This window comes from Theobroma cacao, chromosome 3 (assembly GCF_053813885.1).
Source record: "Theobroma cacao isolate CCN51 chromosome 3, ASM5381388v1, whole genome shotgun sequence".
NCBI classification, from domain to species: Eukaryota; Viridiplantae; Streptophyta; class Magnoliopsida; order Malvales; family Malvaceae; genus Theobroma; species Theobroma cacao.
Genome location: NC_142641.1, coordinates 45,945,894 through 45,969,484, shown reverse-complemented (window position 1 = coordinate 45,969,484; position 23,591 = coordinate 45,945,894). Strand labels below are relative to the sequence as shown.

At 37.2% G+C, this 23,591-nt stretch overlaps 4 protein-coding genes across 7 annotated transcripts; 2 read left to right on the top strand and 2 right to left on the bottom strand.

The window, feature by feature from the left end:
- Positions 1 to 7,999: 7,999 nt before the first annotated feature.
- HB-7 (homeobox-7) lies at positions 8,000 to 13,281 on the bottom strand. 3 transcript variants are annotated; one of them, XM_088805062.1, is made up of 12 exons: positions 13,146 to 13,281; positions 12,428 to 12,605; positions 12,143 to 12,309; positions 11,776 to 11,893; positions 11,069 to 11,251; positions 10,441 to 10,917; positions 10,260 to 10,358; positions 9,954 to 10,172; positions 9,656 to 9,824; positions 9,283 to 9,551; positions 9,096 to 9,191; positions 8,000 to 8,967 (listed from the first exon to the last, which is right to left on the bottom strand). In XM_088805062.1, the coding sequence occupies exons 2-12, from the start codon at positions 12,557 to 12,559 to the stop codon at positions 8,500 to 8,502; spliced, it is 2,397 nt and encodes a 798-aa protein (XP_088661188.1). In that variant the 5' UTR covers positions 12,560 to 12,605; positions 13,146 to 13,281; the 3' UTR covers positions 8,000 to 8,499. The 3 variants fall into 3 exon arrangements, with proteins under 3 accessions (XP_088661188.1, XP_088661185.1, XP_088661187.1); XM_088805059.1 differs by having other exon boundaries at positions 12,428 to 12,602; positions 13,146 to 13,279; XM_088805061.1 differs by lacking the exon at positions 13,146 to 13,281 and adding an exon at positions 12,735 to 12,976 and having other exon boundaries at positions 12,428 to 12,602.
- A 3,380-nt stretch (positions 13,282 to 16,661) lies between these two features.
- LOC18606809 (Plastid-lipid associated protein PAP / fibrillin family protein) lies at positions 16,662 to 19,550 on the top strand. The gene is made up of 4 exons (XM_018117839.2): positions 16,662 to 17,371; positions 17,837 to 18,032; positions 18,432 to 18,747; positions 19,217 to 19,550. Exons 1-3 carry the CDS (start codon positions 16,764 to 16,766, stop codon positions 18,741 to 18,743), a joined length of 1,116 nt encoding a protein of 371 aa, XP_017973328.2. The 5' UTR covers positions 16,662 to 16,763; the 3' UTR covers positions 18,744 to 18,747; positions 19,217 to 19,550.
- A 723-nt stretch (positions 19,551 to 20,273) lies between these two features.
- On the top strand, positions 20,274 to 21,991 carry LOC18606807 (Calcium-binding EF-hand family protein). Its single transcript, XM_007040615.3, has 2 exons — positions 20,274 to 21,417; positions 21,581 to 21,991. The coding sequence occupies exon 1, from the start codon at positions 20,900 to 20,902 to the stop codon at positions 21,389 to 21,391; it is 492 nt and encodes a 163-aa protein (XP_007040677.1). The 5' UTR covers positions 20,274 to 20,899; the 3' UTR covers positions 21,392 to 21,417; positions 21,581 to 21,991.
- Positions 21,992 to 22,504: 513 nt separating this feature from the next.
- Positions 22,505 to 23,570, bottom strand: DPMS2 (dolichol phosphate-mannose biosynthesis regulatory protein-like protein). Of its 2 annotated transcripts, none has more exons than XM_088804308.1 (3): positions 23,258 to 23,570; positions 22,972 to 23,160; positions 22,505 to 22,875 (listed from the first exon to the last, which is right to left on the bottom strand). In XM_088804308.1, exons 2-3 carry the CDS (start codon positions 23,059 to 23,061, stop codon positions 22,723 to 22,725), a joined length of 243 nt encoding a protein of 80 aa, XP_088660434.1. In that variant the 5' UTR covers positions 23,062 to 23,160; positions 23,258 to 23,570; the 3' UTR covers positions 22,505 to 22,722. The 2 variants fall into 2 exon arrangements, with proteins under 2 accessions (XP_088660434.1, XP_007040676.1); XM_007040614.3 differs by having other exon boundaries at positions 22,972 to 23,092; positions 23,258 to 23,547.
- Between the last annotated feature and the right edge of the window lie 21 nt (positions 23,571 to 23,591).

Genomic DNA, 23,591 nt, shown 5'->3' with positions numbered 1-23,591 from the left:
GCCAAAGTCAAAATCTTTCATACTACGAAGCATAGTATTTTTTTTTTCCCAATTTATTTTTATTTTTATTTTTCTGCAATAAAAATATTCTCGGGCATGAACTGACAAAAGATCCCTTTTTTTATTATTTCAAGTAACTGCCACGATGAAGGTACCCACAAAAACCCATACTTACTTCCAACCACTCTGCAACGCCTACTCTGCTTCGGGACTACGCTCCAACTCTCTTTCTTTACTCGACAGCTGTCTTCTCGAGGGGTATTTCAGTAAGTTCATAGAGCGTTAGAGCTTCTTTTGGTAGGGGAGAGTACGGTTCTAGAAAGTTCTGGAATTGACGAAAATGCCTGTTTCAACAGAGGGAAATCACTTGAATGCCTTTCGCCCTTTTTCCCCCGGAGTGGGTTGTGTGTTTTTTGTTTAAAGAGTACAATTGTACTAAACGTCTTTTTGCCTTTCGGAGGACCACCTACATGACCTCTCTTTCCTAACCAACCCTCCTTTGCAAAAAATATTATTCAATAATTTAATAAATTATTTATTGACAAATTATTTAAATTCCAAATGTTTAAAGATAAATAATCATCACTCATTCGAGTCTCAAACACGTAATTAGTCATTAAACAAAACCCTTACTTATAAATAACGAGAAACCCGTCCAAATCGATAAGCGATTCTAGGCTTAACATGATGCATTTTGTCTTAAGAATTTAAACATTATTGATTTTGTGTTAAATTGAATTGGAAGTTAGTGGTTGGGAGGTGACCATCTTGTTCATATGCAACAAGTTGATAGTAATAATTTACTTTTTTTGGGTTTTGGGGTATGAAATTTGTCTAAAGAAAAGGGAGATATAACCCACAAATATTTGGGACCCATTGTTAGTTAAAGTTGGATGAGACTGGCTCGTGGGTAGATAGATACTTGTACCCTACATATTTTCTGATGCAGCTGATGCTCTGTTCTTTATTATCGCAGTCACCAAACAAAAGTGCACAAACCCAAAATGGGTTTAACATTTTAACTCTATCCAAAAGTGTGCAGACTTCAGCTGGACCCAAAATTGGGTATGACTTTGATGGGAATTTAAGTCCCAAGTGGTCAATGAGAAAATAGGATAAAAGGGGGGAAAAGGGTTTTCCCATTTGGAATAGATCACCATTTTAACATATGTTAAAACATAATTAACAGAATATAGTACTAAATAAAGGATTAGTGAATTGATTAGTTTCTTCAAAAGTATATTAAATGTTATTGATGCCGACGTATTGAATTCTAAATTATTTTTCATTAAACATACGCGTGATAAATCTGCACATGAACAGTTGACCAGCGTTTTAGTAATATATTCATGCGAGTTGCTAAAATTAAGAGAACTAATTATCAAAACCAGCTTAATAATTAATCTCCTGGCTCTAAGCTAATCGAGCCGATTGGTAGAGTTATTAGATCGTGGGGGACAAAACAATGATACTAGTAAAATATGAGGTTTCTTTCTTTTGGTTAGAGAAAATTGAGTCATGAAAATGTGCTTGGCACTTCATGCTCGTAGCATTGACATACGAATAATTTATAATAACATCCACTTAATTTTGATTAGTGTTAAATAGGGTTTTGGTTCAACGGTAAATTTTGTCAAAAAAAAATCAAATCTTTTGTAGTGTAGCATGCATGTGTTAGGGTTTATTGATAAAATTGGCCACCAACAGGGACTTGCCAGATTGTGGCCAAGACTTGGTTTTGAATCTAAAAACTTTTCTTGAAATGCAACCAAAGGAAAGCCTTGCTTGTAAAGATTCACCCCCAAAGCCATCTCTAGAATCAAACCAATATTTTTTGCTCAATTGCTCTCCCCCTCTCTCTCTCTCTCTCTCTCTCTCTCTCTCTTTTCCTTTTGTGTGTGTCACATTCTCAATGGCCGATTCCTTAAGGAATCTTATTTTAAAGAACCAATTCACTTCCATTAAGCCCACAACCAAAAAATAATCATGCACATTAATCTATTCAATCATGCAAACCTTATCATATCATATAGTAATAATATTTATATCATCTTACCTACTATTCCCTATCCGCATTAGAAAATGCATTTCTTTTCTTCAATTTAATAACAAGAATAGCAACAAAAAAGCACCAATTAATTTAGGAATCCGGTCAATATTAGGTATCTTGTGGATAAAATTCAACACCCTTTACATGAATTAACTAATTTTATAATCTTTTTACATACTTTTTTAGAAGTTAATATTTTTACAAACTTTCTTGTTAAATTTGATGTTGATAGAACATAAATATTTTATACGTGACAGTAAAACAAAATGAATTTAAAAATTATTTATCTACTTTTAAATATTTGTGTATATTACTTTTTCGATGATATAGTACAAAAGGTGAGCCCCTAATAAACCCACCAATCAAAATCATTAAAGGGGAGGCAAATTATGTTAAGGGAAAAAAGTTGGTGATACTCCAAATCATGTTACATCAAAATATTGAAATTAGTGGTGTCTTAATCAGCTAGATTAAGCGCGTCGTGGGATTGGGTCGTGTCTCTAGGGCAGGGACAAGGTCATGTTGAACAAAGGTTTGGGAAAGTGGTGGGGGAGACTTCCTTGGGTTCTGACGGAAAACCCTCTAGCATGTAACAAGACTACATGAGCAAGAAAACGAAAGATAAAGATATGAAAAATGAGAGGATTGGGACGACCTGAAAGGAGACTTCAACTTGAAAAAATGGCAGTCAGCTGGAATGTACTAAGGAAACCCAAAAAGAAGAAGAAGCCTTAGATAAGAAGGAAACAATTTTGCTTCCAGTTGGGGGAAAGCAAAATGAGCTTGACTTGCATGGCTAGCTTTATCCTACCAGCTATGTTTATAATTTGTCAGGATCCTAGGCTTTGGCAAAGATGAAAAATTCAGGTGTGAATACAAATCTCAGTGAACCAAAGGCAAAAGGAATCTGGGTTTCCCATGCTGAAAGACAGTTTTCAAAAAGCAGGGCTTAAAACCAATGATAATGTCTCTATGAAGTCAGTGAACATTATGACAAATTATCTGTTTTTCTCATCTTTCGATGGGATAAGTTATAATTTAAACAAGGTTGGAAGGGTGCCTGATGATTTGGTCAAAGGCAGATGATTTGTAAGGCAAGGAGGGGAAAGATGCTACAAACTAAGTACATTCACATTATAAAAGAGTAAAGGAACATGCAGAATTTTTATGCAAATTAAGCCTAAGAAGAAGTTTTGATGTCATGGGATTATGCCCCTCACAAAAAAAAAAAAAAAAGTCAACTGTTTAACTAAACCATTAAAGCTTAAAGGGAGTTTGTGTGATATGATCTATCAATTTACATCATTGATGGGAATTGACAGACTCCATGTGCCTGCATTGATAACAATGTTTAAAATTGGGAACTTGGGATCCTCTTGCATCAATGTTTAGAATAATTGCATCATGACCTAAAAGTAATGTAAGTGGGCATTAACATATTGTGACAACATGTGCTTGTATTTCACATATAAAATAAAAAACAATTAATTTAATTTTTATGTATTTATAATTAATATTTTTTATTTTTTAAATTTTGAATAAAAAGAAAAAATTGATTTGGTGAATTCTTTTTTTATGTCAAGAATAATTTTATTAATAAATCGTATAAGATACAATGATTTTGTAACAAGTCCTGTAACAAGTTTGGAAATTAATTCTTAACAAAATAACAAATTACGAAAAAAGCCAATAACAGGGAAAATAACAATCAAAATTAGTACTTAAAGACCTCACAAAACACTTCGGTAAATGATTTTATGTAATTTTTATAATAATTAAAGTTTGATTGAGGGTTTTGGGGAAGAGGAAGTACAAATTAAAGTGTGGAAATGGCTTCTATTGAGTGCTTGACCAAGTCCAGTGTGCACCCAAATTCCCCCCTTTATTTTATAATTTAATACCCAAATTAGGTAATAATTGCACGTGGAAAAGCAGACAAACAATTTCAAAACCCAATTAAAACAATCCACCCAAAATTTCATTTTCACTGTAACCAGTCCACCCCATAACATTCGTATACTTCTCTAGATTTTCCTGCATGGAGACAAAGTACAAGGTTAAGAAGAAGCTGCTGGCTTCCCTAACCCGAAAGAGACAGACGCAAACAAGCATAGCCGACACCTCAAAAGGCTTACCAAATCAAGTCTACTTGTACAGGGACTTGAACCCAATCAACCCTTTGCTCATTTTCATGGGAAAAGGACGAAAAAAGGGTTTCCTTAGCTTTGAAAGAGTCAAGCCACCATGTCGAATCCACTGGCCATATTTTCCTTTGAATTTCAAGAACCTTAACACACACCACAAAATCTTATAATACTATTTTGACCAAATGACTTCTAACTTTCAATGCTGATATATTCTTTGTTTTTATGTTTTGGCCTTAATTTCAGCTCATGGGTCAATGTTTTCTCCTCCGCCCTAATAAAAAGTAAAAAATGGGGTGAGTGAGTGAGTGAATCAATTGTTTACGCCAAAAGGGAAAGCTCCACGTTGCTCTCCTCCCCAAAACCCCAAAGACAAATCAAAAAGCAAAAGCCAGACCTTTTTGTAAGTTCTCTGGACACACACAAACACGCACGGAGAGAGAGAGAGAGAGAGAGAGGGGGGGGGGGATTCACATTTGTGTGTGGCTGGCACCATGTTTTCGCATAGAGATTGGCCCTGTGATTCAGTGCCACATCTGATAACGTAGGGGGTAGGGCAAGGGGGCCCTTTTCCATTCATCTTTCTTTTCTGGGCTTTCTTACTGTTTTGGTGATAAGGCACATACTGAGAGGCCAATTTTGGGTTTGGCTCCATAGAACATTAATATTCTCAATTTGTCACTTTGTCGGCTGTGCCTTTTGGTTCTCTTTGTTTAGTATTTTCTACTTCTCTCATATGTTCATATTATATTTTTCCCGATGCCCCTTACACCGCAGCATGCCAGCCTTTCATTTCCTTTCCATGCTTAGCTTTGCCCTTTTATTGGCCAGCCATTTTCCCATTCACATTTAATTAAACAAATACGGATTAGTATTTTCATTCTTTCTTATGACATCAAAGTTCTTTTAAATCTTCTTTCGAAATCATTGTGATTTTATTAGATTATTGATAATGTCACGATTGGTCAGAGCATGCACTAAATATAATGGAATCAAAAGGAACATGTTTGCCACGGTTTCCGACTTTGTAACTTTAAATTTTTAATAGCATATGCATATCATTTAAAAAAGTAGAGATTAAGAAATATGATCGAGTTGGAGTTGATTTGGTTGAGTTTGCAACTCATTTTAGAATGAGAGTACTATAGAATTTGTAGACTGTTGCTTAATCAAGATAGTTATATTAAAAATATTAAATTTAACAGATAATTAGAGATGTTAATGGATATTTTACAACCGAGTATCTTGTATTGCTTAATTTATTGATATTTTTGGATTAAATAATCTCAATATTTTCAACTGACGGAAGGGCTGATTAATTAATTTTGCCACATTAAAACACAATCTGGGCCTCAGTTTGTGCTGAATCAACCCATTGGCGCCCATGGTTACGTGGTACAAAGGAGTTCGCAGCCCACAGTTGAACTGAAATAGGCGCACACAATTTCTTTAGTTTCTTTTGATTTGCAATAGTTTTAAAAGATGTGTGCAATTCTCAATAATCTTTTGTCTAGAAGCTTAGAATCAAAATGATTTGATTTGCTCAAAGATGTCAAGAAAAATGTTGATTCTTCTTCTTCTTCTTCTTCTTCTTTGAACTTTGACCTGGTAAATGGACAGTGATGGTTTTTAGGCAAATACCATGACTTTAAAAACACTATACTTTCAATCAACCTCATCTTTTAATGAACGAATAGGTCCAAAGCAGAGCAACTACATTGAATTTGGCTTCTCTGTTTTGATTTGATGACCCTTTTGCATAGAAACACAGAATCTTTGCCCTTGGGATCATGATGTTGCAGCTTCCTAATTTGTATCTCTTGGGTCCATCAGAAGAAGGAATCAGACAACACAAAAAATGGGTACCCTATGGTCCAACGCCATTCCCTCTCCCTGTCTCTCAAGAATTCCATGGAGGAAACAACAGAGATTTGGAGGAAACGTTGTCAATTTGTCAATGTTGTTGCAGATAATGGTCATGTTAGTGGGACATAGTTTGCCTTACACAAAAAATAAAAAACAAATTATTGACATGGTATTACTTACCAATCCTTGGGTCCCTTGTAAAAATATTTATAATTAGGGTCGGGAAAAGTTTTCTCAGGTAAATAACCGACACCCTTTTTAACCATCATCAATATAAACATTTTTTTACCTCAAATAAATTCTTTAAAAATTTGAAAAAAAATGACAATAAAATTATTTAAATTTTATCTAATTAACAATTTACGACGGATGAGGCTTAATTTGATTTATGATTTATGAATACTTATCATAATATATGCCTTCAGCCCCAAGCAACACAATAAATCAGATTTCATTAATTTGTTGTCACCGGATGAGTACCTGCCAGCCGGGGGGCCGTTGCACCATGATCGACGGTAAGCATAATTTCACAATCCTCACATTGTTTAGCATTCTACTTGTGTCATTTCCTACACAATCTTCCGCAATCATGCCTCAATTCGCCGAAACAATAAGAAAGGAGATTTTCCCAAGGGTGACGGTGAGCATACAAAACGAAGCCAGCCACAGCGTTTACCTCAAGTGCGGGTTTGATCGTGTCGACCAAAACCTGCGGAGGCTTGAACCGGGGCAAACGACGTCGTGGACATTCTACGAAATCTTGTTCCCCCTCCGGTGGTGTTACGTTCACATTAACAATGAAATTCATGGAGCCTTTTGGGCATTCACGGTTGCGTTGAAATGCACCCATTGCACATGGAGCTTAAGAGACGACGGTGCCTACCACTTTGACAATGTTAAGAACAATTGGGAAAAGCATCATCTTTATCTTGAGTGAAGAAATTTGTCCTTTGAATCAACATTCCGTTGAATTTCCTTTTTTGGGTATTTACATTCAATTGATTTTCTTATTGATTAACTAGGAAAGAAATGGTGCCTATATATGTATGCATGAAGCTGATGAGGTTTCTGATGTAAAAACCGATGTTACCGCATCAATATTTATATAGAGGAAAACATCACTTGTATTATTTGATCTCTCTTTCCTTGCTGCAGTAAGATACATTTTGTTTTTGAGTAATTGATCAGGTTGCATTGGGTCATGGCAAATAAGCATTTCAAAGGGATAATTGGTTATTTAAGAGAAAACATCTAATTATTATATTGTATTCACGATAATTAAAGAGGATACATATATTTTTTCTGCTTCTCTCATTAATTGTTGAAAGTGATTCTTATAAAGCTATATTCTTCAAATCAAGAATCATTTTATCGACATTTGAAACACATCTCGAATTATATTGAAAGACAAATTTTGTTGTTGACGGATTGGAAAAAATAAAACATTTTCCACTCAGAGTGTTTGTCATTTCTGTTCCAGCTTTCAAGCTCAACTTAAGCTTTCCCTTTCTTGAAATTCTATTACCATAATTGGGTAGTACAGGCTGACAGCTTAAAAATCAAAACCATAACTATTCCTCTAGTATGTAGTAATGAACCTAACAATCTGGAAAAAAGTGAGAAACAATTCTTTCTTGAATAGCACTTTCTGTTTTTGGAAGGAGAAGGATGTGTTCATCTTTAGGGAGCACATTTTGTTACCTGGAATCGAAGATTGTGTCACTTTCTAGGATTAATTGCACACCTAATTCAATGATAACTGGTCGTTGATGGTATTGAATTTACCTTGTCGTGGAGATCGACCCCAAAGCATGACTATTGCAAGTCATAATCAAGAGACAGATAACGAAGATTGTTTGTTTATGAAAGAAGATATTATCACCATTGACTCCTGAACATGCACACAGTGTAAACGTGAAGAAACAGAGAGAGAGGAGAATCAATATTGGAAATTGGACGCAAACAGATAACTTGATAGAACTAATAATCAGTAGGAGCATTAAATTCAGGGAAAAGAAAAAAAAAGGCCAACAAAGCAGAAGTCAATACCCGAACCACCACCCTTGCTGATTGGTGAGGTCCCATCTCTTTAGGCCTTACCAGAAAGCAAGGGTCACAGCTGGTGCGCTCTTGACTCCCTCTAGCTATTACATGGAGATTTACTAGTATTTTGTTTTAGCCTTGACCCTCCCAACAGTACCCACAGCTAATGTTACACATGCATCTTTCTCAAATTTTTTTCCCTACCTAAACAAGAACAACCTACCCCCTTCCTTAGTTACAAAATGACCCTTATTTACCACATTACTACAAACTGACACTAATATGAGAATTCCACCACTTGATTTTTAACAAATTACCAATAACTTCCCCAATCTTTCCCATCTTCAAATCCATAAAATGGGGATGTTATGGGTAATTCAGGATGAAAACCCTGATTTACTTTTCTGGTGCAGAAGCAGGCTCAGTGCAAGAGCCTAGTACACCAATTCCATTATCAGGGCAGCTAGGGGCAGTACTGCTACTAAGGGCAGCAGTGATTTGGTGAACTGTGGTGCATAAATGGTTGTTGATGGCGGCAATGCTTGAGAGATTGATCTTTGCTGATGGAACTGTGCTGGCAAGAACTTGTAGCCCAACTGTGAGTAAACTGCCTGAAATATGTCCATTTGCCTCTTCAGATGGTGGGACTGATTTGCCTTGATCATCACTAGCATCTCTGATGAGTTCCACTGGGGTTATGAAAAAGCCTAAGGGAAGCAGTGGGATGCAGGATGGGTCCTCGCCACTCATTGCTAGCTGGACGGAATCAACATCAACGGTGGAGTAAACAACAAGGCTACCGGATCGGTCCGTGCAGCTCTCTTGCAGCATTAACTCTACATGCTGTGAGGAATTGCTTGCAACCTACATTAAAACAATATTTATAACCAAACAAGGGTGTAATTTTCTCTCTTTTCCATAGTTTATCAAACAAGAGAGAAGGAAAAAGCTTGAAATTTAACTTCTAATTAGCCCAAGGAGGAAATTCTTACATTGATTCGAAGAAGTGAAATGCAGTTCCCAGGATGGGCTCCATTCGCAATGTGAGCTACCTCATGTAAGGCATTTCCATTTGAAAGGACCTCCAGCTGCACAAATGTATTTAGTATTCAGCAGTCAGCACTAACTTAGCATTTTGGGAAGAATTAGAGCAAAAATAGATTCAAAGCTCAATGAAACCTGAGATCTGCTGCGTTCGTCCCTCAAAAGATCAAAGACTTGGTCGTGAGGATATGGCAGCCAAGTAGTCGATACAGCACAAAGAATCAGCCCATTGGGTTGACCAGCTTCTGTGACTTTCCTCGTTGTGATTCTAACAGTATCATCGGCGGAATCCGGTAGAGCTGTCCACAACTGGCCACTGGAAGTGCTGATGTTGACACAGAAAGTCCTTATCATTCTCTGAGCAAGTCTCATCAAATTCTTCCTTGCTTCCGGAGAAGGTATCACTGAAAAATGATAGAGATAGGGGAAATATTTCATGAATGTAATACTGAAAACCAAATCATTAAAAGTCAGGTTTTGGTTGCAGGCATGAGTAGAATTTCGGCACCTCCTAAGTCAGTGATATTCCTGGCCATGAGGCTAGCAACCCTTTCACATTGTCGCTCCAAAACAGCTAACCAACGATGTGCTCCAAACGCCATCCCGTTGTAAACAAAGTGGCTAAATATCTGATGAACAGGTTTCTCCTCTATCTCTGCATGTTCAACCCATGTAACCTGCAAGAAAAAACCTTGTGAATTCAATGAAAGAACACTCCCACATTCTATATTCTCATGACTAATATTGCTATATCTCCATGAATGTAAAATGATTAACAATAGCAGATAGTTCTTTTGCACACACACCCTTGAGTACCCATTAGGCATGTCTTGAATCAAACAGCCAGAAGGCCGCCTCCTGTATAGGGGAAACGAAGCCTGTAAGTTGTTATGAAAGCCATCGATGGGGAAATCGACAATTGCCCAGTAAGTTTCATCATCTAGATTTTGTTGTTGGCAGTAGCGAAGAAAATAAGCCTCCCGAGTGGGCACCAATGGAGAAAGGACTTGCAATTCTGCATACATCTGCTCAAATAAAATCAAACAAAGTGAATGTAAAAGAGTATAAGCATTGTGATGAAAATTAATGAAGCGTTGAAGATGTCTCTGTACCAGCTGAAGGGAACCATTTGTTCCTGAAACACCTGCTGATACAACTTGAACAGTTTTTGCTCTAGCAACGATAGATGGAAACAGTTCCGTCCATTTGTTCTGCAATAAAATTTATGCTATTTTTTCATAAAAATTTTGAATTAAGTATCCAAAATCACAACATTAAAGGAAAGGAGCTTACTGCATCAAGAAATGCGTCTACCAACGTGACGCTATTCATTATAACCACTGCACTATCACGGCCAGCTTCAGTCCTGAACTCAGTTGAGCGCTGCTTGAGATTTGATGGCGCCCAAGGAAACATCCTGGCATGTTCTTCAAGATTAAGTAATTCCCTTCCGTTTTCATTGTTCCGGATCCAAAGAGGCTCGTTTGTTCGGCACATCTTCACAAGCTCATCCATGGAAGACATAGCAAGCTCCATCGCAACAGTTTTTTCCTCCTCCACCAGAACCAGATTATTCTCCGGGAAGGAGGCTGTTTCTGGCAACATTGGCACAGGCATCATCTCCGTGCAGGAAGCCATAGGCTCAGTGAAATGCCTTGGATACATGTTCATGTCCAAATCCAATGAAGGTGGCATGAGTGCAGGAGCTGCACCCATTGTTTGGATTGGCCTGCCAATGTATCTCGACGCAATAGCACAGACACGTTCCAGCTGAAAAAAAAAAGAAAACAACTCAACATTGTCAAAATTACATAAACTTCCACAGGTTCCATTACAGATCATTGCAGTTGCTTCTAACTAATGGAAAATGTTGCTTAATTAAACTTATCAAAGGTTACACATCCAATATTGATTGAAAAACCTCTTCTCTAAGTCGTGCATTCTCTATCCGAAGCTCTTCAAAGGAAATCCCTCCAGGCACTGCTGGACCACCGCAATTTGGACAAACAAGTTTGCTGAGTTCCGCTTGAAGCCGGTAAAACTCATTCTTGAGAGACTCATTCTCAGCTCTAAGAATAACATTATCAGATCGATCTTGCTGAGCCTGACAAATTCAAAAGGGAAGGAAGGAAAAAAAAAACAATAAAAAGAATGAAAATCAAAGCATTATTATGTTGCAAAACATTAACCTTAAGTGCCCTAAATGAGCATTGTATTATTTTTCATTAACTGATCTGTGAACCCTTTAGGAAGCACATGTTGCAGGTAAAGGAGTTTAATGCGCAAACACAGCCCACATTTATGAATACAGACTGTAATTGCAAATGGAAGACTACATGCAGTGGCCCCCGAAATAAATACAGATCCTTCTCTTGTGCTGTTGCGATGCGCTATGATGATGGGTATTAACCCATGTACCCAGGTTCAGCCGTTTAGGGTTTGAGCTGGTTTTTAATGCAAAAGCATTCAAACGCGTTTTCTTGGGAGTCGTGTTTGGCTTTGTGATAAAGCTCTCAAAGGGTTTCAGTAAGTAGTAGAGAAAGAGTTCGGGTACATTTTTAGGGTTGGGATGATAGCGAAAGCCATGAGCGAGAGAGAGAGAGAGAGAGATGCTGATTAGTTGTTCACCTTCATTTGAGTGCGACGGTTTTGGAACCAAAACTTGACTTGACGAGGCTTAAGGCCAAGTTCTTGGCTTAGTTTCATCCTTTGCTTGTCATCAGGATGGGGACATTCCTTAAAAACGCTGCAAAACAAAACATTGTTTCTTCTAAGAAAAAAGGGTAAACTGTTGAATGAGAAGAAAGAGACAATTTTTTTTCTCAAATTCGATCTGTTTAAAGCCCTTTTTTTGCATGTCGTTTGCTTATTATCATAAAACCCTTTTTTTTCTGCTTAATCTGTTTTCTATCTCCAAGCAAGGATGAGAAGAAAAGATTTGAGATGAAGCAAAGCAAAGAAATCAAAGAGAGAGTAAAAAGAAAAGAGGAAATACGCTTCCATTTCTTGGATCTGGCGAGCAGTGTGTCTATGGTAACGTTTCTTCTTGGGGGGTTGCTCAGTACTCTCTTGCTCATTCCCTGACTTCTCTTCTACCTGTTCACTCCCAGACCCACTGTCCATCTCCTCTTTCCCTCTTAGCAATAGCCCGTTCTCTTCTTTCTGTTTTAACTCCCCCACACAAAAACAGAAGGTTAGGACTTAGAAAGAAAAGGAAAAAAAAAAAAGAAATATGAATAAGAAAATGGAAAGAAAATCTGCTTGATTGATCTCCACTTACAGGAATCATGGGAGGTAAAGGTTGGAATGGCAAGAAGTTGAAATTAGGGTTTTGAATCGGTGATGAAAATAGGGTTTCTGATGATACCACATTCCCTCCCATGGAAGAAATGACTTGACAATCCCCGTACATTTTCTCTTAAAATGGTGTACTCCTGGCTTCACTTGGAACAGTCCTGCTTCAACAAAAAAACAGTGCAATTCCATGATCAAACAACATATCTTGGAGCAGCATATAAAAATGGAATCTCAAACAACAAAAGACCAAAAATCAGAGAAGGAAAAATCTCAAAATTCAGACACTAAACCTTCAAGCAAAACTAAACATGCACTGAGTGAACCAAAGAACAAAGACCCCAGCAGCCAAAACAAAAAAATGGGCAAAGAACATAGAGAAGAAGCAGCCTGTGATCACTAAGAAAAGAACACCAAGGCTCTAAAAAAGTAAACGCAAAAAGTTAGGGAATTTGAAAATAAATGATTGTGAACTTTTTCAAAGAAGAAAAAGACCACAAGCTATCGCTTCACCTCCAAACCCACCACGACCACCACCCCCACCACCCAAAAAAAAAAAAACAACTGAGATATAAAGATTGAATGGCTTTTTACATCAAAACCGACCATGAATTAAAGCTTGAGAAATTAAAGCAAGCACAAAAAAAAAAACCAAAAAAAAAATTGAGTTAATAATAATAATAACACAATGTAAGAGTAAATACCACCAACAATGTTGTCGGTGTTTTCTTTGCAAAAGAAAGAAACCCAAAAACGAAAATAATCTCTCCTTTTTTCTTTCTTTTGCTTTTGCTTTGATTTCTAGACCAGAAACAGACACTCTCTGCCTCTCTCTCTCTCTCTCTCTCTCTCTCTCTCTCTCGTCTTGTAATAAATTTAGGGAAGTAAATTTATTTATATTTTTTCACCGTACGTGGTAAAAACCGATCAACGCCACATACTCCGTTTACTGTTTTATTTATTTTTTACCACGTGCCCGTTTTCGTAATAAAGTGGGGATTCTTCCTTCTTCCGTGCGTTTCCGAATGCGAAAAAGAAGAAAAAGAAAGCCCATCCCAAGTCAAACCCTTTTTAATTTCTTTCTTCCTTAACACACGCGCATGCTGAAATCGTGAGTTCAAATCTGCGGATTTTGATTCCTTATTTACTCTCACGCTCTCCGTTTTCGCGTGCGTTACTTTCTGTGTTTTTCCTTTCCTGGTTTAGTAATGGTAGATTTTTCACCGTTGGGTCAAATGTCAATGTGGTCAAACGATCAAAGCCGTCGGTTTAGGGATCATGGGGTCCATCCAATTGGGGTCAATGGATCGAGGCCGTTGATTTTTTCTTGACGTGGGTCCCAAAAGAAATATAAATGGGGGGGTTTTTCCTGACTCCCTTGTGCTAATATCCAAAGGGCCACATTATCGCCAGGGCCACCTCCCTCATCTCTTTTTCTTTTTTTTTTTTTCTCTCTTGTTTTCCTTTAATGTACAATGAATTTATGAAACACCTTCATTGAAAACAACACTAATTTTAATGGGAATTTGAATTAATTTTGAGAGAATGAATTACATTTCCTTCATAAATTAGATTTATTCATAATAATGTGTTTAATTTGAATTTTAACAATATCTTATCAATATCGTGTATCTTTTCAATCAATTTATATTCTTGACCATTTGCGAGATGCAATCCTATATCTCCATGTAAAGGAAAACATGTGGTAAACAATTCAAAGCTTGAAGTACTATCATATAATATATCATCCTTATTTTCATATATATGTTTGATTAGTTCTTATTTACTTTAATTGATTTTGTTTATTATGATTTTAGATTTAGGACTGGACCGTATTTATTTTTATTGTTCTATCTCATATAAGATTTTTGATATATTACTCTCTTTCTCTATTATATCGACATATTAAGGTAATATCAATTATATTATATTAATAAAACCATTTTTTTATTAAAAAAATAATTTTCTCTTTTCTATTCATGTCATTGCTCGAAACTTATGAGAAACTAGGAATTTAGTATCAAGATTAAATATTGTTATTAACCATGATTTTAATTAGCTAAATTGACTCTCGATCAAGAGACAACTTATAATTAAATGTTTTTGTATTTGTTGAAATCCCTTGAACTCTTTTTCTTTGTAAAAAGTTAAAAACACTCACTATTATACATAGATATGAAATCCGTCGACATCGTATATATTTAATGATTTTTTAGGAAACAAGAACCATTTCATTATCAATGAAAAAAAGGATAAATAAAAAAAATCCAACCAAATGAGCATGACAACATGCAATTATGAAGTTAAGCACGACAACCTTAATGCTAAAACTAATCGAAACAACCTTAAACTCATGTATGTTTGATGTTATCACTTGATATCAAACATGGGTGTGTATTGGGAATCTTTAAAGGAAGATCAAAGTGGGGGGGGAAGCAAGCTTATTGAATCCATGATATCAATGCTAATGCATATGTATTTATTAGAGCATTGATATCTGAGAATGAGAAATAAATGTATTGAGTTTGAGACAAATGCCTTTTTTGCTCAATTGGATGGTAGTACCAAAGCCATAACCTAAGCTGATTAATTACTCTAGCCTTCCTGCTTCTACACACATACAAGAAATCGAAACACATGATGCTGTCTTTCGAATCAGGTCCTGTTGGAGAGAGAAAGTTTGGTACCAAAACTTATGACCAAATCTTAAGGCATTTTTCTACATGTAATTAATAAAACATAAGTGAATACTACTTCTTCAATGGGGGTTGAGCCATTAATCAGAGAGATCCACTAAAGATCACTAACTCATCCTGCAATAAATTGTACCAGAACAGTTTGTGTTTGCTGGCTTGCTCCTATGTTTACATGACCTGCTATTAATAACTAGTGCACTCGTGTGGTTACACTCATAGGGGCTCCCAATTTTATTCTACCCATAATTCAAAGTCTTACATGGATGGCAATGATTACTACATTTACTTTATAATTCGAGTTATTTGATTTTTAGTTTATACGTAGATAAATATTTTCGATTCGAATCAAAATAGATTTTTTTTTATTAAATTTTTAAACATTAAAAATTTTACTTTATCATTTTCGAAATATACGTAATGTAGGATTTGAATTCCTTTCAATGATTTCTGATTAAATTTAAGTATATTACTTTCTGTATAGAATAAATTACTACTATCATAAGTCTTTCTTCATTACTCGGTGTTTGTTTCATTAAAGAAAAATGGTCCAACTGCCCACATGTGGGTGTAGAATATGGCCCACGACTGTCACATTTGATGGGCTGCTCCTGCTGACTTTGCTTGTTGCATCTCGGTCCTTCCCAAAGTTGCTTCCCTCCCCCAACTTCGCATTGATGACTAATTCTTCAAATTTATATTTAAAGTATTCAAATAATTGAACAAACATTTATGTTTTGGTGCAGGATTTCTGACCCACCAACACTGTGTGTGTTTCAGCCTTGCGTTATGAAAGGAGGTCGGCCTATTTGCATGGGGAAGAAGCCGTGGGAAGCATCCTTGGTCCATTGGCCCAAGACCAGGCAGAGTCAAAACATCCATGATTCGAAAACCTTTGATTAAGACTGGGAATGGCCTGGAAAAACACCCATAAATACTCAAACAATGAGATGCAAAAATTAGTTGGTAGTTTCACAATAAAAGAGAGGAGGCTGGCTTTGCTGCTGCAATAAAAACATCTTGGCTGAGCTCAGAGAATAGTATTTCCATCTTCAGAAAGATTGACAAGTACTCAAGCAGCAGCAAGCTTTAATTTGGGCCTTTCGCAATTTGCTAAAGGAATGGACAACTAATTTGATGAAGAATTTTCCTTTTTAAAATAATGACAAAATTATGGTAATTTTATATGAACTTTCAATGTTTTTTTTTTTCTTGGGAAACAAACCCATAGCTACAATTATAGGATTAGGAGCTATACATGGTGTATACATCATTTTTACATTATGGAATGTAGATTTAGTGTGTACGAAAGTTTATCCTTTTTTTTTCTGAATGTTTTTAATTTTTTTACTTTTATGAAAATTAGGATAAAAAGTTATAGTTTTGATGCGTTTTGTATTAAAATTTTAATTTGTTTTATATGAAAAAATTAATTTGCATGGATAAATATGTGTCCATTGAGCAACTATGATTAAAACTAGTATTGTATAAGAAAAATCTAAGATTTTTTATTAGAAAATTTTGGTTTTTTGCGTTTGAAAACCACAGAAGGAAAAGAAACAATGAAGAAACCCTTAGCGAGGGAGTTGAAAACCCGAAGCCAAAAGCTGCCACACACCCACAAAAGAAATGGCCCTTCTCTTCACCGCACACCCTTCTTCTCTGTTCCTCTCTCAATCCCCAAGATCTTCCCTTTCTCAATCCCCCAAACCCGTCTCTCTCTCCTTTTCCTTTCCCACTAAACCCCACAAAGTCTTCAGATTCTCTTCTCTTGTCTCATTTTCCAGCTCCCAACCCGACCCTACTCCCGAACCCGATTCTGACCCCAAACCCACCCCACTTTCTTCCATAACCGACGAATGGGGCGAGAAAACGGAGCTTGGATCGGAACCCGAACCCACCAAGCTCCCGGATTCGGATCCTCCCACGAACGAGGACGAGTGGGAGGAACAGTATGCGGAGATGGGTAACGGTAGTGCCGCCGCTGCTCAATCGGCTGAGGCGGCGGTCGAGGAGGAGGAGAAGGAGGAGGAGGAGGAGGAGGATGGATTTGATAGTAGGATTGCGGACTTGAAGAGGTGTTTGGTGGACACGGTTTATGGGACAGAGTTGGGGTTTCGTACTGGGCCGGAGGTACGGGCTGAGGTTTTGGAGTTAGTCAATCAGTTGGAGGCGGTGAACCCCACCCCAGCTCCGGTTGAAGCTACTCAGCTTCTTGATGGCTACTGGGTTTTGCTGTGAGTGTCTTGTTCTTCACTCAAAATTATTGCTTTTTCTTTTCTCAAAAGTTCTTTTAAAGAAAAATAAAATCTTGAAGATTAAAAGATAAAATTGTAATTAATTATAAATAAATAAACGACTAAAGTGTAATATTAACAGTAACATAATTGTATATTAGATAAGAAATTATCTTGCATTTGCTTTGTAGATGAAAATTTCATGGGAACAAATTAGAGATGAGGATGGAGTCAGAAAATATGTTCTTTCGGTCTAAAAATGCATTTTTCTGCCCTTTTGATAGCATTGACATTAACCCCATTACATGTAATGAGGATTAGCATTGAATGGAACCTTCTTGCTGATTTCATGATTGTAAATTATACTACTATATGAGTAACACATGCCCATATACTATCTCCGATGACAGGATAACAATAGTTAATACTCGGTAATTTTTCTTCACTGTGCTTCCTACTGATCAGGTACACCGCATCTTCTGAGCTGTTGCCGCTTCTGGCGGCTGGTTCAACCCCCTTGTTAAAAGTCAAAAGTATAAGCCAAACAATTGATACAGAAAGGCTCTCTATTGTGAACTCCACCACATTGGCCAGCCCTTTTGTTAATTTTTCTTTCAGTGCTTCTGCTGCCTTTGAAGTTAGAACTCCTTCAAGAATACAGGTAAATCTTAAACTAAACCTTACTGGTTGTTTAAGTTTAATATGTCTAGAATCAAGTCTGACTACATTGCAAAAAGACAAGAAGTTTATAACCCAGCATAGAACAAATCTGTTTAGGAAAGTGTCATTTAATACTTCCCGAAACTGTTCACCACTTGAAATTTCCGATGTTGGGGTGAATCTGATGCTACTAACCATCTTAAATTATCTGACAGTGGGATAAACCTATGAGAAGGAAAAATTTTTGAAGGAACAGGCTGAGTATGATGATCATTGTCATGTTATTGAATTTGGATCCAAATATAGGGTATATTAGACATGAAACACCTTGCAGTTTGGAATTCCTTTTTTATGAAATATTTGCTCCTAAAGGTACTAATATTCTAACCCAAATATTCAGGTTGAATTTAAGGAAGGTACACTGCAACCTCCGGAGATAAAACCAAGCATTGATCTTCCTGCAGATGTGGATGTTTTCGGTCAAAAAATCAGTCTGTTGCCTGTGCAGCAATCTCTTAACCCGCTGCAAGAGTTGGTGGCTAATATTTCAACAGCCATTTCTGGTCAGCCACCTCTTAAGATTCCCATTCCTGGTGAGCGGTCAGGGTCCTGGCTTCTGATTACATATCTTGACGAGGATCTTCGGATATCAAGAGGAGATGGTGGTCTTTTTGTGCTTGCTAGACAGGGGAGTCCTCTTCTAGAGCAGTAGCCAGGTGCATTATGAATGTGATATCTATGAAGGGTTTATTTATATCTGCCCTTCATCTTAGGGTTGATCTTTACTTGCATAAAGGAAATTTTTGCTGTTGTCAATTTATACATACTACAGTTTAGGTTATAAACATGCTTTAACAACTATATTTTTTGGTTTATCTAAATGTGAAATACAGACAGATTTTATAACAAATGCATCAATTGAAGGAGAATTCGAAGTCATTTCAATCAGATGGCCAAACCTGAATGTAGCGGGTAGTATAGATACCTTGTTAAGCTGTCTGCTGATATTGACTGGAATGCCTATCCATTAGTTGGGTTGAGATCTTTTATTGCATGTTAGGCAGAACAAACATAACAGCTAGAGTCACAGCAAGCATCAAACACGTTGTATTTGTACCTTTTACTTGATCTGTGACAGTTTTTCTGGTTGATAGTAAAGCTGATGACTTCTCTACTCTCTTATAGGGCTGGCTTGTGATGGTGGTCTCGTGCCTCAAAACCTATGCTTACAACATAAATACTTCGAAGTTGAAGTTGAATATTTTGTTGTTAAGTTTGAAGTTGGAACTATACTAACCATAGGAACTACACATTTGACAGAACACTAGCTCTAGAGCCAAAGAACAGTGTTGTTCTAGGGACCGTGGTGTTCATAAATTATTATTTTCCAACTTGTTTCTCGTGACCTTAGACCTAATTTTCCAGCAAAATCATTGTATGGGTCTGGTCACATGGAAGCTTCATAGTGATATTCTTCTTCTATATCTAATGCAAGAAAAAAGAATTACTGTTGGAATAATGTTTTCTTAACCAACATTGAAGAAAGCATATGCAACACCTTGTCTCCAGCATTTTGGTTCCAACCAGTCAATAATTCCATCTCTAGATTCACCTACCTTTTTGAGTTTCTTGTTGAAACCTTTCTGGGATTCATCACAAGCACTTTTAGCTGCTTTATCTGACTTTTTCTTTTCTTTTCCGTTACTAAGATTTGAACTTAATTCCATCCTGGATTCCAGCTTCAGTCTGAAAAAGATCACACTCCTAGCGGATGGGGATTAGCATGGGCGTAGCAATTCAATCAAAAAGCATAAAAAGGAAAGCCCAACATCCAAACCTTTTACCAAATGAAGATAAACGTTTTTGAGTTTCGATTTGATTATTTGATTAGGTTTTCAGATAAAAAGAGATTGAACCAGTACATAATTATTTGATTACGTTCCGTTTTTTATAATAATATCTTAGTATTAAAAAAAATCCACTATGAAGTCAAACTAGATAATTTAAGGCAAGCACCAGCATTCCACCGTCCTTACTCTATTCAAGGTTTCTCTGCAACCGATCCCTTCTGTCCATCACCGAATCATCAAATGAACTCCCAACACTTAAGTCTAAATTTGGTAATTTAAACCTTCTGATCATGACATGTCGTAGTACTATTAGTCCACGTTCACTAATCATAACTCTTAAGAGAAGATTATGTGTAGAGAACCCCTCCGGGTGACGGGTTGACACAGTCTAGCCAGCAAGAAAGACGTGCACCAATCACGGATTGGCGCCACTTTTCACGTATTTTTCTCTTGGAATTCTCCCGTGAAATAAGAAGGAAAAATGATAAAGAGATCGAGATTGAAGAGATGCCAAAAAGCTAGACATTAGGATTCCAGTCATTTATTTCTAATAATTTTATCGTGTTTTTTCCATATTTTGTAGGAAGAAAAATAGCAGATAAGGACGAAAGCGTCACACCTTCTGTATTTTGCTCTTCTTTGCAAAGATTTTTGCATATATTTTCTGTTAGTTTAGTGTGATCCGATATTTGGGTCATAATTAGTTGCTGGTAAACGGGAAAGATCCATCGAAACTGGAGGTGTAAGGGCGATTTTCAACGTAATCTTGGATCCTACAAGACACGTTTTGGGCACAGAAATCGACCCAGAAGACAATCATCTTGTTTTTAGAGAGAGTAATGGGAGTGATGATCAACTAGAGCCTCAGATAGCAAAGTGCAAGAATTTTTGTTCGAGTTAGTTCGATAAGGTTTTCCTTGTTTTATGGACTTTCTTGTCGTGGTTTGAGAATTTCAAGCGAGAAGCTTTTAACGTTTAAGGTATAGAGATTAGAAGATTAAAAGGGTTTCTCGTAAACATGAGCGACAAGCAACCAGCGAAGCTAAACGATGAGCAAATCGCCGAGCTTCGAGATATCTTTCGTTCTTTTGATCGGAACAACGATGGAAGCTTGACGCAGCTCGAACTCGGTTCGCTTTTGCGGTCATTGGGGCTGAAACCGAGCCCTGACCAGGTCGAAGCCCTGATACAAAAGGCCGACACGAATAGCAATGGTCTGGTGGAGTTCTCGGAGTTCGTGGCTCTGGTGGCTCCGGAGCTGCTGTCGGAGAAGTCACCCTACAGCGAGGAGCAGCTGAAGCAGCTGTTCAAGATGTTTGACAGGGATGGTAATGGTTTCATCACTGCTGCTGAGTTGGCACATTCTATGGCGAAACTTGGACATGCGCTGACGGTGGAGGAGTTGACGGGGATGATCAAGGAGGCCGACACGGATGGGGACGGGAGGATCAGTTTTGAGGAATTCGCACAGGCAATCACTTCGGCTGCTTTTGATAACTCCTGGGCTTGAAGGGATATATCTATAGTAGTTTTGTGGTATGTTTGGCTTTATCTATGCTTTGCAATCAGCCAACAAGACATTAGACATGCTTTGATGATTGAAAACATCTCGATGCTTTATGTTGCTTAGTAGCATTGGCCCTGCAGTATTACTTCATTGGATCAGAGATTAATCTATTTACCTGTTCATTGGTTGCAGGGGGAAGATGATTCCAAAGCTTTCCAACAGTTAAGAGTGAGGCATACCCACATGTTTATTCTGCTGCAAAGGCTGATTCCTTTCTGATTCATGTAAAATTCAAAAATTGGTTTTGATCATCATTCTTCTGACATCAGTCTGTCGCAACTGTGCCAGAATTATCCATATGTTCTTCTTACATTGGATCATTCTCGCTAGTTTTTTTCTTTTGTGGCTAAAGAGTTGTATTAAATTCTTAGGAGTTGGAGCTTTCTCCCTTTAGATTGTATTAGCCTCTTTCTTTTGAAAGATTGTTCATTTTGGCTGAATTTGGAATGTTTATTCCTCATGTTGTTGCTGCATTACATGGTAGGATGTACTGTGATGTTCTTTAGCTCAATGGTATGGGCATGGCCTGTAACTTGATATCAACCACTCTCATCACAAGGAGGATTTAGCCCCCAAAAACCAAGCGAATAGATTGAAAAGCAGCTAATCAAATGGAAAGACAAAGGAGAAAAATTAATGAAATTTCGGCTTCCATCAGAGAATTTTACATGTTTATGGAAGAACAAAGGGTGTTAACCTGAGGAAAAGCACCTTTCCTTCCATCTGAAACTGTAGATAATAGAATCTAAGCTTTTAGCTTAATGGGTCGAGTATATCTCTCTCTGAGCACACAAGTATTCAATGCAACTCAAGATTTTCGAAAGGGAAGCACACTCAATTTAATTGTGGAGATGGGGAGAAGAGCTACATGTCTTGTGCCTTTTGCTCCTCCAAACTTGGCATGAATTAACTTATTTGACATTCAACAAACTTGATTAGCTACAAGGTGAAAAGCATCAGCCAAGCTTTACTTTCACCTTCTCCGCATAAGTGCAACAGTGAGTGCGTGCACGTATGTACACCTAGAATGAATTTTTGCCACAAAACTAAAGATGATTAAAGGAAATGCTGAGAGCCTTCCATTGAACAATATGCATAAATACTCCAAAATGGTTTCATAGAACTATGTAAGAAAGAAAATACACTGAGTTCTCTATAGCAGGTATATATCAGACAGAACAACAAAGACAGTAGTCATAAAGTGCAACAATCCTTCCAAATGCAAGGAAATGCTACACCCTTGGCATGTTATAAGAACAGAATGTGAAACAGCATCAAGCCTTCTTCTTCTTGGATTTGAGCATCACGAACCCAACAAACATGCAGAGGAGGCAGAGAAGCACCACGCCGGCACAAACAGGAATCAGTATGGCATACTCTTGGGGTAGAAAATACTTGTGGATAAAATTATCACTGTCCACAAATGGCTGGAAAACACCATGAAAGAAGGAAGAGTCAGAATCAAACAGGTTCACAAACAGGGTGCTGAGATTGAGAATGAAATAGCAAAATAAGATACTGACCAGGATGATGACCCAAAACGTATAATATGTGAAAATGGATAAGCTGATGAAAGATAACAGGAAACCGACTACTCGATCCGCTAATTCCATTCTATGATGATATTTTTGCAGCCTTTATTGCCTGACATAAACCAACGACTTTGAGAATGTAATCCTTATCAGCGATTACCCAGAATTCGCTACCCTTCCCTGCGATTTCCCAATTGGATCCCACGAACCCATAAAGCTTCTAAGATTTTAAAGTACAAAAATCAAGAAAAGGATTCGAAAGAATCGGTGAAAGTACCTTCAGCACGAGATCGATAGAAGCGGAAGATTTCTAGCTTTGGTTGCGAGACTTTCCGCTGCAGAAGGCGAGAGAGTAAATCGAAAGATTGAAAGTCGCTATGTTTGGGGAGAGCGAAATTGGGGGGGTGGGGGGAAAATTCAGAGGAGAACGTTTTATAGGATAACTGATAGGTTGGGGGGTTTCTATATTTGTTTGATTATTCAAAGGACTCTGTTTTTTTCTCTCTTTTTAGATGTAACTCCGCTGTTCTTCAATTAAAAGGATTTATTGTTTAATAAAAAAGGGATTTCAATGATATGATCAAAATCCAAATCTGTCTTCTATTCTTAAA